Source organism: Dysidea avara, chromosome 5 (genome assembly GCF_963678975.1).
Source record: "Dysidea avara chromosome 5, odDysAvar1.4, whole genome shotgun sequence".
Classification (NCBI taxonomy): Eukaryota; Metazoa; Porifera; class Demospongiae; order Dictyoceratida; family Dysideidae; genus Dysidea; species Dysidea avara.
Genome location: NC_089276.1, coordinates 27,703,696 through 27,720,790, shown reverse-complemented (window position 1 = coordinate 27,720,790; position 17,095 = coordinate 27,703,696). Strand labels below are relative to the sequence as shown.

At 36.7% G+C, this 17,095-nt stretch overlaps 1 protein-coding gene across 1 annotated transcript in view; it reads left to right on the top strand.

Annotated features, from left to right (window-relative positions):
- Positions 1-17,095, top strand: part of LOC136256021 (uncharacterized) — a 54,453-nt gene that overhangs the window by 4,641 nt on the left and 32,717 nt on the right. The window contains exons 2-17 of the mRNA XM_066048932.1: positions 204-341; positions 402-608; positions 665-802; positions 862-1,068; positions 5,246-5,395; positions 5,447-5,653; positions 5,699-5,875; positions 9,761-9,964; positions 12,020-12,157; positions 12,204-12,416; positions 13,174-13,323; positions 13,375-13,584; positions 13,635-13,787; positions 16,007-16,222; positions 16,267-16,401; positions 16,452-16,649. Coding sequence (XP_065905004.1) covers positions 204-341; positions 402-608; positions 665-802; positions 862-1,068; positions 5,246-5,395; positions 5,447-5,653; positions 5,699-5,875; positions 9,761-9,964; positions 12,020-12,157; positions 12,204-12,416; positions 13,174-13,323; positions 13,375-13,584; positions 13,635-13,787; positions 16,007-16,222; positions 16,267-16,401; positions 16,452-16,649 — 2,841 coding nt within the window. The remainder of the gene's footprint in view (positions 1-203; positions 342-401; positions 609-664; positions 803-861; positions 1,069-5,245; positions 5,396-5,446; positions 5,654-5,698; positions 5,876-9,760; positions 9,965-12,019; positions 12,158-12,203; positions 12,417-13,173; positions 13,324-13,374; positions 13,585-13,634; positions 13,788-16,006; positions 16,223-16,266; positions 16,402-16,451; positions 16,650-17,095) is intronic.

Below are 17,095 nucleotides of genomic sequence, written 5' to 3'. Positions count from 1 at the left end.
GAAGATGTTTAATAGAATGTGTGTCTGCTGTATGTTGTAAATGTTTATGTGCATGAATTACGTTGTATCGATTAATTATTTGCTGGTGACATGCTTTAATATGTATGTGGTTTACATGTAAGTCATAATTAATAATTGTAAATTAAATTATCTCTGTCAAATGAATTATTACAAATCTTTGTTATTAAATTTTGATTCACTAGCACCCACTGTGAATTTCAACCAGTCAACATACAATGTTGATGAAAGTGATGGACCAGCACAACCTGTACTAGTTCTTAGTAACCCATCATCAACTGATATTACTATCAGTGTGTTTAGTACTGATGGATCAGCTACTGGTAAGAATACATTATTTTCTTCAACTCAACACATTGAAGATTCCTGTTTATATTTTACAGGAGGAGGTGTTGACTACAGTTCTGGACCATACAATGTGACAATACCTGCTGGACAGATCAGTGTTCCATTTGATGTTCCAATAAATGATGATAATGTGGTTGAGGAAATTGAAGAATTTCTCCTCACAATTGATCAATCCTCATCACTCAATGGTGTGATTATTAGTAGTCCAAATGTAGCAGTTGTGAATATATCAGATAATGATGGTGAGTAGCAAATTGGAGTCCCTTTTATACTGAACTGTGTGATGCACCATATATAGAACCGATGGTGAGCTTCAACCAGTCAACATACATTGTTGAGGAAGATGATGGACCAGTACAACCTGTACTAGTTCTCAGTAACCCATCATCAACTGATGTTACTATCAGTGTGTTTAGTACTGACAGATCAGCTACTGGTAAGAATACATTATTATTACCTTCAACCTTAACACATTGAAGATTCCTTTTTATACAGGCGGAGGTGTTGATTACAGTTCTGGGCCATACTATGTGACAATACCTGCTGGACAGATCAGTGTTCCATTTGATGTTCCAATAAATGATGATAATGTGTTTGAGGAAAATGAAGAATTTCTTCTCACAATTGATCAATCCTCATCACTCAATGGTGTGATTATTGGTAGTCCAAATGTAGCAGTTGTGAATATATCAGATAATGATGGTAAGTAAATTACATGCGAATGTATCATGTACTGTACGGTGAGTTTTTTTTTTGAGGGGGAATATTTTGCAAGTTGCCACCATCCAAAATATTGAGGGGGGATATTTTCACTCTACAGGATGCAGAAATACATAAACAATGCCATTTTGATCTAACTGCAAAGTTTGAAGGGGAAAATTTTTGCAAATAGCTGCCAATCCACAAAAATTTCCCCCCTTGAAGACAACCTGGTATAAGGTATCAAAGTAGGGATTGCCTCAAAAATGACAAGTGCTGCCAAAAATGCTGCCTTTAAAAATCATCCTAGAGACATGTTCCATGATGAAAATCACCTTTGTAGAATAATATTGGTCCATCTAACATGAAATATAGCATTAAAACAAGAAAACACTTACCGGTGACCGGATATAGAGTTTCTAAAAATCACCAAAGCTTGAAATTTAGTCTGCCTCACGGCCTGCCTCACTGCTTGCCTGATCACAGTCACAAGGCTAGAGGCCAAACAAAGCAGCTCATGGCCACCATTTTATGTCACAACAACAAATTCACCGGTGGGGTGTGCCTTTTAGGGTTCCCGATGAGTGTACACCCAGTATGCCTTGTCTTTCCTTTTATCTTCTGTTCTTCTTCTTCATGCAGCAAAACCATATTGAGGTGTTAATTTTCTTTATCAACACTTTCCTTGAGCAGCATATTTAGATGTCACAACATTATTTAAAGCGCTTGTGCTACTGTATAGAGGTATTGGACACCCGGATAGCTGTAACTTCAACTATGTAATAGCTAACTGTCAAGCACATCTTAACAATCTATTTTCGAATGGCCATACCACTTATTGGTCTGGCTGTATTATAATGAACACACCCCTTGATAGCGGACTCAAGATACTCTAATACAACAGTCACACTAATAGAATGGTCACATGTATATAGCAGTATGCTATAATAAAAAAGAAAACTAAACAAACTAGTATTTTAAAAATTGTTAATTTGAAAATAAAGTAGGGATCCAAGTGATAAAAGTTCTGAAATAAGAGATGAATGATGATATTACAGCATAGCTCAGTGAGAAAATCTCTACTTTGACGTTGATCAAAATACTTGTTATTACATGCCAGTGTAGGGATTTCCCCACCGAGCTATGCTGTAATACCATCATTCATCTCTTGTTTCAGTACTTTTTATCACTTGGATCCCTATTTCATTTCTAAATTAACAATCTTAGTTTAAATTTTCAAGACTTTTGAATTACTTTAATTTACTGTATTTTTTGGGTACAACAAATTAATATATTGCAATATTTTCTATCACAATACAATACAATATGTGTGATGAAACATATTGATAATGGTTAATTGTACTATTGTGTGCAGATCCAGTATACAGGCTCTGCCTTTACCGGTACTTTAATCATAATCGTAATCATATATTACATATTGCAATATATTGCTGTGTTACAATATAACATGTAATATTGCAGGGTTGTAATGGGCTGTGGCTTGTGGATAATTAACCTATTCAACTGCCACACTCCTGGAGGGCTGGCACCAAAGCCACCAGAATGTAATAATTGTTGATGTTTAGTGGTGACTAGAAGCCACATATCCTAAACAAACAGTGCTGGTTGCAGTACTGCCTACTTGTATTGTAATACTATGGCCATAAGCAGCTTTTGGCTGGTTGGTGTACACCACATGACACTATAATGCTATCTGCTCTATCTTACGTAGCTTATATCCATGAGTTATTAACACAAGTATAGCACTTTTACATCGCCAAAGGCCCTATTCCAAATATTGCAAAACAGCAATATATTGCAACATTTTAAAGGCAATACGTAATATGGTATTCACCCATATTGTTGCATCCCTACTGTATGTACTAGCCTTTCTGTAAAAACATTTAATAATTTTAAAGTGTGTAGTTACATGTCAATGAATGTTCAAACTCAAAGTCATTAGCTTGTGCCAAAAATGTTTTGATGTATAAATATCATCTCTGTCACTTAAAAGGAATAGAACCATTTGCTGGAGGTACGTATGTCTAGCTTACTCAAAAGATAGTTGCTTAACTGACCCTAAGAAAAGTGACAGATACAGTGGTTGTTGTTCATTGCTGAGTTCTTAGTAATTGTTGCACAGCAGAAATTTCCATTGTTCATGAAGTGCATATCTTGTCAAAGGTCCCTAAGACAATCAATAAAATGGCATTTACACCATATCACAAGGTTTTTGTGAAACCTGCACACTTACATGACCAGCACATTACCACATAATATCCAATTCGCTCAACATGCACAAACTGTTGGCTACTAACTATCATATAGTTAGCACTAAATATTGGTGTTGATTTCAAGCACTAAATGTTTAACAGTAACATAATCTTACAGTATGGTAGTACTGTATGTTAGGGATCATGTAATGGAGGTTTGCACTAAAAATGTTCTCTAGAAACCAGCCTCACAATACCTTCATGGTGCCTTGGCCATATTATTTAGGTGTAATGAGCCCAAAAGTGCCTTCAGTGCAATCCAAAACACTTCCATTAGGTTACAACATTTTTAAAAATTATTCAGTGAAATTTTCTGCTGACCAACTGAAAAAAGCTGATGCCGCGGAGGAATTAGTGATGGGGGGGGGGGGGCTTACACAATCAACAACCTGGACAGAATTCCCATCACCTTCCAAGGTCAAGTGCTTTCCGATGCCCAGCAGAACCTACATATAGTTTGATTCTGCATATAGTTTGAAATTTAGAAATGTGTTATGCACACTTAACTATATACTATTGTGTGTGAGTTTATTTACACTAGCTAATGGCTATGGCTATGTACTGTACACAGTGCATCACTTTTTACTTCATCCGCTACTCCTGAATCACTGTGATACCACCTTTTATGCAATAGGCCAGTCGAGTGATCAGCAAAGTTCAGTAGGTCACATGATTTAAATTGGATTCAATCACAATAACTCAAATAAAGTGTTGGCAGCCTTCCTTCAATGTACTGTACGATATTAGTTGTGATCTATTCACCCAGGTTCAACCAGTAACTGCTTTCCAATTAGAATAACCCAATACAGTTGCTGTTCCCATCTAGTTTATTCATGAAACACATTGCTGTTGTTCCCATACACTATTACAACAATCAATTATCCTTGGAAACAGCACCCCAGCTGACTGGTCACAGAACACAATTTAAACCAATTCCTGACATGAACTTCAACTGTGTGCACAAAAGTATAGGAATCAATTGTGGGCTCCCATTGGATGCATCATGTGATTTGCTAATCGATAAGTTGGGATCTACATATGTACGTAAGTCAGTCAGCTTTCTAGTACATTAGCATCCTACACTTACTATGTATTGACACTGCTTAGTACTCTAATTTTCACACATTTCTGTTACTGTGAATGCTGTGAATTAAGTTTCAAGCCAATTTTTGGGGCACTGCTCCGGGGCTTATGCCCCCCTGGCTCCTGTTCCGCTGCCCTTGCTTCAGACCAGTGTAACTTTATAACAGTTAATTAAGGCTATGAGCTTGGGTTTTCAATGAGAGACGTCACTTCAGCCCGACAGGTGCATTCTGACATACCACAGCATGCATCATGGACTTAGTTTGTTCTCTTTGTGTCAAATTTCTTTGTTGATTTACAGTAGAACATATATGGTTTTCCTGTGCTGACTATCACATTTATAATGGTAATCGTCAGTATTTTCATATTGACTGAATTGATTGCAAGGTTGCTTCTCGTACTTTTCTTCATGCTGCATAAATTAATTATGCATATCAACACATACCCCATCCATCAAAAAGTGAAATGGTCATTGTGTTTCATTTTCAACTATGTTTCACCCGTTAATGAAACACAATGACCACTTCACTTTTTGATGGATGGGGTATGTGTTGATATGCATAATTAATTTATGGTATGTATGTTACCATTCTTTCACTTGATGTGGTATGCATAGGTTCACCAGTCAAAATTATGTTTTAAAAAGTAAACAAACAAGTACAAGGAAAAATGAGGAATTTAAGTTTGATTAGGCATCACAATAAAAGTTGTGAAACGAGGGAAGTCATCCATACACATGAATTATACTAGTGCACATTAATTCCCTATTTCAATCACCCACTTGTACAGTAATGTGTTATCTATTTTGTATTTGTTCATTGCAGTTTTGATAGTGAAATTCTCTCAGTCTATATACCCTGGGACTGAGTCACTTGGTAGAGTTCCTGTAACTTTGTTGTTAGAAGGAGGTACATCAAACAGTGACATTAGTGTAACTGTGATGCCATCTGACCAGTCACCATTATCAGCTGAGGGTAAGAGATGTGTGTCCTAAACTGACTATATAGTTAGTGTTGACTGAACAGGTAATGGAGTGGACTACATTTCTACTCCTATCACTGCCACCTTCACGGCTGGAACTAATAGTACTACAATTGATGTACCAGTTAGTACAGATGACAGTGCAGAAGGACCAGAGACGTTTGATCTTACCTTTACCATTCCTTCATCATTAAGTCGTGTTGTTCCTGGGGACATTGTTATGGCTGTTGGAAACATTACTGATACCACAAGTAGGTGCTAAGCATTGTATTAATGCTTTATTGTTTCTTAAATAGCTACCGTAAACTTTAGCCAGCCATCATACAGTGTTGATATAGCTACTGTAAACTTCAGCCAACCATCATACAGTGTTAATGAAACTGCTGGACAGTTGAAAGTTGTACTTATTCTCAGTAATGCATCATCAACCATCATTACTGTACAAGTGCTTAGTAGTAACATATCAGCATATGGTAAGTGTCATACTATGAACTGCAGCAGCTATGTTTTAGATACTGTGAATTGGATTTTATCTAACTTTTAAATTGAAAACCTAGTGAAGTCAGTTACAATTGAGGCATCCAAGGCAGCTGCCTCAGTAACAGTAAGGATACTGAGGATAAATTCCTGCAAAATATTGAAATGTAGTAGTAGAACAGTCACAGATTCTAATAGTGACCACCATATCAAGAAGTTTGCGGAAATTTGCTACGTTTTTGCTCCAGCCGCACCGATTTGTTCATTATAAAGTGGATAAATTCTATTGTACAGACACTTTATACTCACGTATCTTTTCACTCCAAATACGTATTTCAGATTCCCAAGTAGCATGAGAAAGAGCAACTCATGGTGAACAGAATGATACTAAATGAAGCTCGGTACACGAAAAACCCGCTCGTCATTTCGACAATACAGGAACACAATTGATTTCAATACATTTCCTATCGGGCATTTTCACTATTCTTATAGATTCGATCATATCTCGTGACATGTTTGGATTTTTCAGGATTCCCTGCTAGATTCTTGTAGCCTATTCTTGAGCATTTCTAACAAGCCATAGTGAGCACTTCTAGCGTAAACTATGTTTCGTCAAAACGATGCCAAAGTCAGAGGTAAAATATGTAGGCGATTCTGAGCGAGATTAAAGTTGTGTTTTGGCACGGAATTCGTCGAGTTAGGTTTGACAAGCAACTCACAGCCAAGCTTTAACTATAAATAACTTCCCAGAAATAATCCAGTACTTTAAAACAATTTTATTAATGAAACACTGTATGTGTGCAAAAGTTCTAGTACACCAATACATCTGTCATGAACTGGCACTATGGAAGGATAGCTAATCTTTGACGCTCAGTGTAGTAGAGATGTCCCAAAACCTATAAAATGAAAAATCAGCAACAATAAAGCCTTTAATCAATGAAATATAGCAAGTTGAATCAATTACAGTTGCTTAATTGCTTTAATCTTGATTGGACAAATCCCCTAATTAGTCATGGCAGCTGGCCTGAAAGTTCCGTTTTTGAGCAAAACTTCTTCATATGAGAGCTGTTGACTCTAATTAGCAGGTTTCAACTATAATCTGTGTTCTAGCAGTCATTACATGCCTTCCATGGCTTCTACCAGCTGAACCGCATGTTGCTTCCAGGTATTAACCATATATAGTGCTACGAGGTTGTCTGTGTAAATAGAAACCACTTTAATGATGCATGAATATAGACAGTGGTTTTCTCTATATTGCTAAGGCTTCTACTACTCTACTTATAGTATCTTCTAATAAGGCCATCCACCATACTGCATTGAGAAATAGCCAGTTCGATTAATTCCAATCGTAATTATGATTAAAGTACCTGGTAAAGGCAGAGCCTGTATACCAAAAGGCCTTATAAAGACCTAAGATGTTTATATTAACTTCACTAAGTATGTTTGAAAAGTAGGAGAAAGAAGAAAAAATCCATGACTGGACCTGGGCAGCCTTGAACCTGCAGCCATCCGATTAACGCTTGAACGCTCACAGGAGTCTGTCAGGCGGTCAGAATTTTCTTCTTATGTTTTTATGTATTTGTATCCATAGAAACCCTAGAGAGTGACTTATTATCTCTAAGTACTCCAAGTGGAACCAAATGGACATTGTTTTATTATGATTAAAGTACCTGGTAAAGGCAGAGCCTGTATACCAGAAGGCCTTAGATGTTTATATCAACTGCACTAAGTATGTTTGAAAAGTACGAGAAAGAAGAAAAAATCCATGACTGGACCTGGGCAGCCTCGAACCTGCAGCCATCCGATTACCGCTCGAACGCTTACAGGTGTCTGCCAGGCAGTCAGGATATTTTCTTCTTATGTTTTCATGTATTTGTATCCATAGGAACCCTAGAGAGTGACTTATTATCTCTAAGTACTCCAAGTGGAACCAAATGGACATTGTTTTATTATGATTAAAGTACCTGGTAAATTCGTTAGATATTTTCTAATATGAGCCCTGAATAGCAATGATGAAAACCAGACTGGATGGACACTGCAACTGATAGACTGTTAACTATAACACAAGTAAGCCTGGCTTGTACGTTGCATTCAATGACATGAATTCTAAAGTGTCAAGTGTGTGAGTCTGTCAGTTATGGTTATCATCCATGTTTGGTCAATGGTGAAATGTAAAGCTTAGCTTATAGCTCAAATGAATGACCACAGAATGACTCTGAGCAGTCTTAGAAATGATGGAGTGTACATACGCTACAACTATATTATAATCTCGTGTTTGCATTAGTGTGCAATGGGCCCATGTTGAGAGAAATTTGTGTCAACACAATGATGTGTGAGAAGTTTATTTGCATTTCTGCATTTAAGCAATCTGAGACTATTCTCAGGACATTGAATATTAAACCTTTCTCAGCATCTGGGGGCTGTGCCCCCAGACCCTCACATCAGGGATCACCTATCACTTCAATTTATAACCCCCCTTTTGAAATTCCTGCGTATCGGCCTGATAACAAATATGATATGCTATCATTCCTACTGAACTAATTGTTTACAGTAACTATGATACAAACTGTATTAATAGAAGTATAGTTGGAGTTATAGCATGCAAACTAATCATGTGTAACAAAAGTTTGAATAAGATACCCTAATAGAGCAGCCTATAAACACATATAAAAATGGCTATTTGATTATACTAGTTATATATGACCAGCCTTTCCCCATATTAGTTTTAATACTCAACTCTCCACATTATAGGGCATATAGAATCTAAGAAAGGTGAAGGATAACTGGTGCTGTTCACTACCTGGATGGCTTGAAAGCTTTCTTCATTCTCTAATAGAGCATACACATGTTAGCACAATAATATTGTTGTTTAATTTTGCCTTTTAGATGAAACTTCTAATTTAAAAGTTATGGAAACATTTAAAAACTTTAGAAGGTTACAAAAATGGAAAGGTGCATACAGCATTAGAGTGACTAGTGCAAAACTAAATGTAAGCCTTAAAATTGGCCTAGACCAGAGCTTGTAAATTTAAACAATCAAGCTTAGTAGCAGCTTTGCCAAGATTTAAATGCTCATATCTATGATTTACAAAGGTCACACCCTTTTTCATAGTGCAGCTGTTTTAGATGTCATCGAATATACATGGTGTATGCCTGTGTTGTCATGACATTCTACAGTGGTTTACAGTAGGATTCTCAACACTGTTTGCTTTTGCTCCCCAAATTTAGAACCATCTGAGCTTTAGCCACTTTGCACCAGGTCACACCAGTGGTTACACATGGACTTACAGTGTGTTGGCGGGTGAACATCACACATAACTATAACCAGTACTTGAATCAACTGTATAAAAATATCAACTGTATAAAAATGCTACTGTAACAAGCTTGACACAGTTGCAAGGCTACAGGCTTAGCTACAGTACATAGAGCATGACTACCATTTCATGCCAGGATACTAAACTCATCAGTGGCATGTACCTTTTTGGCTTCTGTTATCTGTCCTCTGCACCAGCACTTTGGGTGATTTTCCTTGTCCTTTCCCTACATTTCTTGTTCTATAGGTAACCCACCCACCATTGCCCACCCCTCTTCTACCACCTGTAATATTAATGCTAGACTGTGCCAAATCGCAGGTGGTATGCTTGTACTATACTAGTACAATTCAGTAGATGCCAATGTATGTAGCTGTATCATTGGTGAAAGGTCATGGATGTAGCTTTATCCACTGGCAAGCTATAACTAATTGATAATTTTGCAAATACTGTACATTTGCATAATTATAAATTTGCAAAATAGTCAGCATTTTGCAAATTGGGTCGCAATAAATTGGTAAGATTTCAATATAATATGTATTTATTATCAGTAAAAAATATTTTCTACAGGAGCTGTTGATTATGATTCTGGACCATACACTGTCATGTTTCCTGCTGGAGTGACCAGTGTTCCATTTGATGTTCCAATAATTGATGATATTATATTGGAACAAAATGAACAGTTTGGTCTCACTATCGTATCATCCTCACTACCTAATAGATTTACTGCTGATAATTTTAGTGAAGTTACAGTGACTATTATTGATAATGATAGTGAGTGGCATTCGATATTACATGTAGAATTGTTCATCTCAAATCATTACTCCTGTAATGATAACCATAATGAAACAGTGTGGTAGTACTGTTTAGATCAACACTTATTAATTCCTTGTTTCTTGTTCCCAAAAGAAATTCAACTAGTGCGGGTATGCGGCTATTATTATTAATAATTAAAATTTATTATTTTTGAAAATCATCAAAACACTGCAGAACAAGTATCGCAGATAGCCAGCTGGCTGCCTCAGTGAAGAGAAATGAACCATCTGTAGGCTCAAACAACCTGCAAAACGATTGGCTTTGCTTGTGAAACTCCAATAAACAATCATATTTGTGTGCTAAGATATGCTAACTTCATAGACAAATGCTGGAGGCACACAAATTACAAATAATTTCCATGTTTTTAATTATTTATAAATACCAAGTACAATAATAATTACCAATGCGGGTGACAAAACTGGACGCCAGCAGGTGACGAAAACAAGGTATTAACATATGTTGGCCTTAAGTAGGATTGGCATTTGCCACTTAAAATCTGCCTTTAAAAGAAGCCTAGAAACATCTTACGTGACAACAATCACCTTTACAGAATAGTATTAGTCCATTTCACATCAAACGCGAATAGAACAGTCACTCTAATACAGCAGTCACCCTAATAGAACGGTTACATGTGTATAACTATATGCTACAACAAAAAACTAAACAAACTAGTATAAAATTGTAAATTTGATAATGAAGTAGGGATCCAAGAAAAGTACTGAAAAACAAGAGATGAATGATAGAATTACACCATAGCTTGGTGAGAAATTCTCTGTGGTGTTTCTTGTGAATATACTCTCCTTGGAGAGTATAACCCACTTCTGACACCATGTAGTGTTCCTTGTGAACATACTGATTATATGTCAGCTCATATGTGTTTTTGTACTACAAGAAGGCCAGGTATGTTTACAGACATAGTCATATGATAGTCCTTATATCACATCTCCCTTCCTTGGGTGACTTTATCTTCTCATCTTCAGTAGGTACTGCAGGCTAAGTATTCTCAGTTGACGTCTTACTTTTTGGTCTGGTCTCCCACATTGACTCGACTGAGTCTTGACTGCTCTCAAGTAACCTTGTGTGCCCTTCCTTGGGGTGACTTTCTCTTCTCATCTTTAGCATGCTCAGTGTTCTCAGTTGAACCTGGACTTGACTGAGTACTATTGAATAGACTGCTCTCCATTAAGGGTATCCTTGTGTGTGCCAACAGCTCTGACTTGCTGGTTAGGTGATCCTGTTCTTTAGCCTTCAAGGCGACAGTGTACTGAGCAATCTTCAGCAGGCACCTCAGGCTAAATGTTCTCAGTCGGCTTCTTACTTTGCAGTCTGGTCTCCCACCTGGACTCATCTGCATAGACTGCTCTCCTTTGAGAGTAACCTGGCATTATCTGACATGACATGGCCTTGCTGAGTCACGACTAGTGAACCTGCCTCCTTTTCCATAGATTCAGGCTTCCTTTGTGGCTATTACCAGTCACTCTGTGGTGACTAATCCACTTCTGACACTATGTATGAGTAATACTCATTATATGTCAATTCATACATGCTTTATACTACAAGAGGGCCAGGCGTGTTTACACAGGAATGCGCATAGACATAGTCACATGATAGTCCTTATGTTACAATCCCTACTTTGGCATTGATCACAATCATCATTATGACTTGCCAATGTAGGTACTTTGTCACCGCGCTATGCTGTAATGCCATCATTCATCTATTTATTTGTTTATTTATTTATTTATTCATTTATTTATTTATTATTGCTTTACAACACCAGATGCAAGATTACAGTATTAAGATTGATTGTACAAAAATATTGTAGGGTCAGATGGCAACATGTGCCAACTGCTCTTGTTCAGTACTTTCTATCACTTGAATCCCTATTTCATTTTTAAATTGAAAATGCTAGTGTACTATAGTAAAATCATTCAGGGTTGTAAATGGGTCAGTAATGCCGACCTGGTTATTTAGCTATTCATGTGAATTATTTTTTTATCATACTGTTCTATGTAGTAACTGTGGTAAGTTTCAGTCAACCATCCTACAATCACAATGAGGGTACTGGGCCAGCACATCTGGTGCTTGTTCTCAGTAACCCTTCATCAACTGTTATTACTGTGGAAGTGATGGACACTAACATATCAGCTATTGGTAAGATAGGATGTAAGTATATATGAATTAATGTTGTCTTACACAGGAGAAGGTGTTGATTATGATTCTGGACCATACACTGTCACATTTCCTGCTGGAGTGATCAGTGTTCCATTTGATGTTCCAATAATTGATGATAATATTTTAGAAGATGATGAGGATTTCCATCTTAATATTGTCAGCATTACAACATTGCTAATAAACCGTGCATCTGCTAGTGGTCAAACCCAGACAACAGTCACTATAATGGATGATGATAGTAAGTCCAGATGTAGTGTATCATGGAGTAGTATCAAAATTGTATTACCTAGTAATGGTGATTGAAATGTGAGCAAATGCACACCCTAACTATCAATTACTAAAATACGAAGCAAATTATAGTGATGCTCATTATATATAGTGTTTCAAATGAAGAGCAGTACAAGAAACACCCCTACAATCAATCCAGTTACTATAGAAATCATGGACAATTTTTGTGATATAGTAAAAGCAGTATAGCATGCTAATGGTGCATCAACACACCTAGCTATGCAGTAGTAGAAACAGGATGACAAAGGTAAAACCATGATGCATGATTTGCAACTGCTACAGTTAATAAAAAGGTATGTCTCAGACCAAAGTGACCTTGACTATTAAGAAAATCAAGCTGTGTAGCCTTAGTTAATTGAAATGAAAACTTCTAGCTGAAAATTTCTTGCTAGGGTTCAATATGGATAGGAATGGTATTTGAAGATTTGAAGGCACAAGGCCTAAAAAAAATTTAAGGGACAGTTAACAGTCTAAACTTTCACCCAAAGTGGAGATCTGTGAGGAATAGTAGTAGATGAATCGTGCTTGATAATGACATGACAAACCTGATCTATATTGTGCTAGAGACCTTTGAGAAGACTAAAGTCTGTAAATGTTGGAAGTGGAATTGTGACATTCTACTGTAATTCACATATAGAATATAAAATCAATGATGAAAGTAAAAAAGGTCTGAAACAATCTAATAATGTGTGTGGACTATTTTGCAGTTTTGGTGATGCAGTTCTCTCAATCAACGTTCTCTGCTTCTGAGTCAATCGGTAAAATTTCTGTAACTTTGTTGTTAGAAGGAGGTACATCAGACAGTAACATTAGTGTGACTGTGATACCATCTGACCAGTCACCAATATCAGCTGAGGGTAAGAGATGTTTTGTGTTAAACTGACTATTTATTTAGTGTTATTGATCAGGTAATGGAGTGGACTACACTTCTACTCCTATCACTGCCACCTTCACTGCTGGAACTACTAGTACTACAGTTGATGTACCAGTGACCAAAGATAATATTGGCGAAGGATTAGAAACATTTGACCTTAGTTTTACTTTGATTCCTTCATCACCAAGTGGCATTGAATCAGGGAGTATTACCACAGCTATTGGTCAGATTATTGATACAACAGGTCACAATGTTGGTTAAATTGGAATGTTAGTCAATTTATTGTTGCAACAGGTCTGCTGGTTAATTTTACTAGTAACAACTTTACTGGTTCAGAAGCAGCTGGTTTTGTTACTACTGAGATTATTTTATCATATTATGAAATAGCAAACCTCTTAATTGATATCAAAGTAGTGGTGTCAGAGTTTTCATCTAGATCAGCAACAGGTGCTTCACTTATTGCATTATATCTAGTAGTGTTGTATATTTTTTAATAGAGCACTATGTAGTGTGTAGGTTCAGGATGTTATGTTATGTGATTATTGTACTGCACAAACTTTGCTATTATCTGCCATTCAGCAGCAGTTTTGTCTTGTAGTATGCTCCCAACTTGGAAGCATTGGTTAATTTGTTGTAAGAGGTGTACCGATAATCAGATCGGTTAAAATATCGGCCACCGATATGGTAATTTTTACCAATATCGGTATCGGTACAGAACAGCAGGAGGACTGATATCACTACTGATATTTATACAGTAGCAATAGTTTGTACATAAATGGATTATGTGTTGGTTTTCTATGTTATATCCATGTGGCTCTTCTGTCAGTGGTTTATTGATCACTCTACAACAAGCGCTACACTACGAGAAGCCATATAATACACACAATTCTAATAGAACAGTCACCACACATAACACTATATTATATTGACTAATCCTCCATAGTTGCTGAATATGGAACTAGCATATGCATGCACGGGCACACTTAACTTGCTAAGAATATTTTGCAAATGAAATGCACATGGTCTTGTGTATGTCAATCTTTAGGCTCATAATGTATAGCAATCTCATGACTGTCACTTATCCCTATACAACTCTTGGGCACTTAAAGCAGTATGATTTAGACATTTGTGCATAAAACCACTCTACATCAAAATTTTCTGTCCCAAGATGTGTGGAATAGCTCTGGCTTTGGGGGGGGGGGGGGGGGGGTGGGGGTGTAAAACCCCCTACTCCATATATACCTACTACCTTGGTGCACCCCCTCCCCTTTCCAAAGCCTGGATCCACCCCTGTAAGCTTATTACAGTCTTTACAAATGAAGCAGTTATAGAGTACCTGATAACCAAGGAAACTTGCTGTATCAACTTTCTCACAAGCCATTAAAATGCAAAGTAATGCAGAAATATCTGTTTAAGGTTTCATGGTAGCAGTATACATAAAAATGTTTGTGGATGCCTAATTTCACAATAGAAACCCAAGCTGTATATCCCGGATTTCAAGTCCGTTGTCCTATTCAAACTTGTGCATGTGTTTCATTTATGTAAAGATGGCTGTCAGTGACAGTCATTCAAATGCTCACACCATACGCATGCACTACTTTAAATAGGACAACGAACTTGAAATCCAGTGTACCACCACTGGCAGAGTATAGCAATGAATACATGCACATGTTATTGTTGTTATTGTTATGTTGTAGGGTATGTAAATGTACACTTTTGTTTGCTTAAAACTAGCTGCAATGCAAATATCGGATCAACTATCAGTTATTGGCTTTTTTGGTGGCATCAATATCGGATGTCGGTACATGCCAAAAACTCATATCAGTACGCCTCAATTTGATTATCTTTGCAGGTTATGATGCACTGTGTAACTTATATTAAGCTTGGAGTACTACTACAGTTGGCATTAAGTATCTGTGAGTTGCAATAATCAACTCTACCTGATTAATCCACTGGAAAAAGTTCTGTAATTAAGAATGCACTGTCAGTTCAAATCATACTAAAGCATTTGACTTCTACTGCAACAATCTCCTGACTGTTGTATTAGGGTATATACTTTGTTAGGGTATTTTGATCTATCTGCCTGGTCTCAGGTTAAGCTATTTAACCTGATAAGTTGTTAAGAGAGATGGTATAATGGTGCTGAACATTTGCAAATTGATATAAGTGAAGCTATCCACTCCTCGTGTAATAATGTAGCAAAACACTTCTTGTGTTTTCTGTATTATACATCTACAAGGAAGTGTTGGTTACTGCATCAGTGTGGTTCCTCACAAAAGATGACAACAAAATAATTGTACGTAAATGAAAATAAAGGCAGGGAGTGGACATTTGTTAGAACCCAAAATCTCATGCCCATAAGAGAATGTTATTATCATGTACACCCCCTGGGTTGTACAATGCATCATCCAATTTCTATCACTTCGTGCAGGTAAGCAGAGAGACAGAATGAAAATCATTTTTTGCAACTTTTAAATGTTTGCTTTTGAGAAATATTATTCTATTTCCAATGCTAGATTTGATACAAAAATGTGAAGACATTTTTCACAATGTAAAATATTTCAGTGACAAATTTAATGAGCGTATCGTACTATTAGTGTATGGTAAGGCTTTTACTATTTAGTGTACACATGGCTGTTGTGTTAATTGTTAATTATGTTACTTAGGATCTGGTATTGACTTTGAATCCACCTCAATAATGGTCACATTTAATTCTGGAGAAAATCAGAAAATGGTCAATGTACCAGTGACTTGTGATAAACTAGTTGAAGGAACTGAGATATTTAACCTCAGTTTATCAATAGTATCAGTATCACGTAATGATGTGATAGTTGAATTGGGTCATCCATCAATGGCTACTGGAGTAATCATTGACTCAACAGGTTAGTACTGTGCTAATGGATAGTTTAACATTGTCAATTTACAGTTGAGATGATGTTTGATCCACCATTATACATTATTAATGAAAATGTTGGGTCACTATCACCCACAATCAGATTAAGTCAGCCAACCCCTGAAGCATTCAACTTGATTGTTACCTTAATGGATGTAAATACAACAGGTAAATTTATATGTGATGGTGTAAACATTTTACATCCCGTAACAACACAGTAGGAGACGACTATACACTACAAAGTGTCACAGTACCAGTTGCTAGAAATGCCTCTCAGTTACTCTCATTTGATATAAACTTGAATGATGATGATGTTGTTGAATGTACCGAAGTGTTCGACGTGATCATCTCCCCTAGATCTTGGTGTGGACTGGCTAGTGGCAATAATGCTCAAGTAATTATCATCAATGATGATGGTAAGGTAGTTGTGTGTTTCTTGCTATGTGAAAACCCATACATACGTAGGGTGATGTTTAATGTACAGTGGCGGTTTTGTTTACTAGGTTTAGTTAAATGCTATTTAATTGTTAGTTCAGTAGTAGGCTGTTAGTTTGGCTAGCTCAGCATTGTTGTGTTGACATCATAAAGTACACTGTATAGGGATGATGAAGGTGTGGGAATGTTCTCCTCACAATGACATTACAGCACTGGTTGGGTAAAATCGAGCCCAAAGTGCCTTCAGCCAAAACATTTTCGTCAAGTTGCTACAGAATTTAAAAAAAATATTCAATGGAATTTTCTGCTGACTAACTGATGCGTTCATCAAGCGTAGTGGAAAACTGGCTACAACTACAGCCCTAATTCTTTCACAGAAACATTTCAAATTCACTTAAGAAGAAACTATTTCCATATTGATACAAAT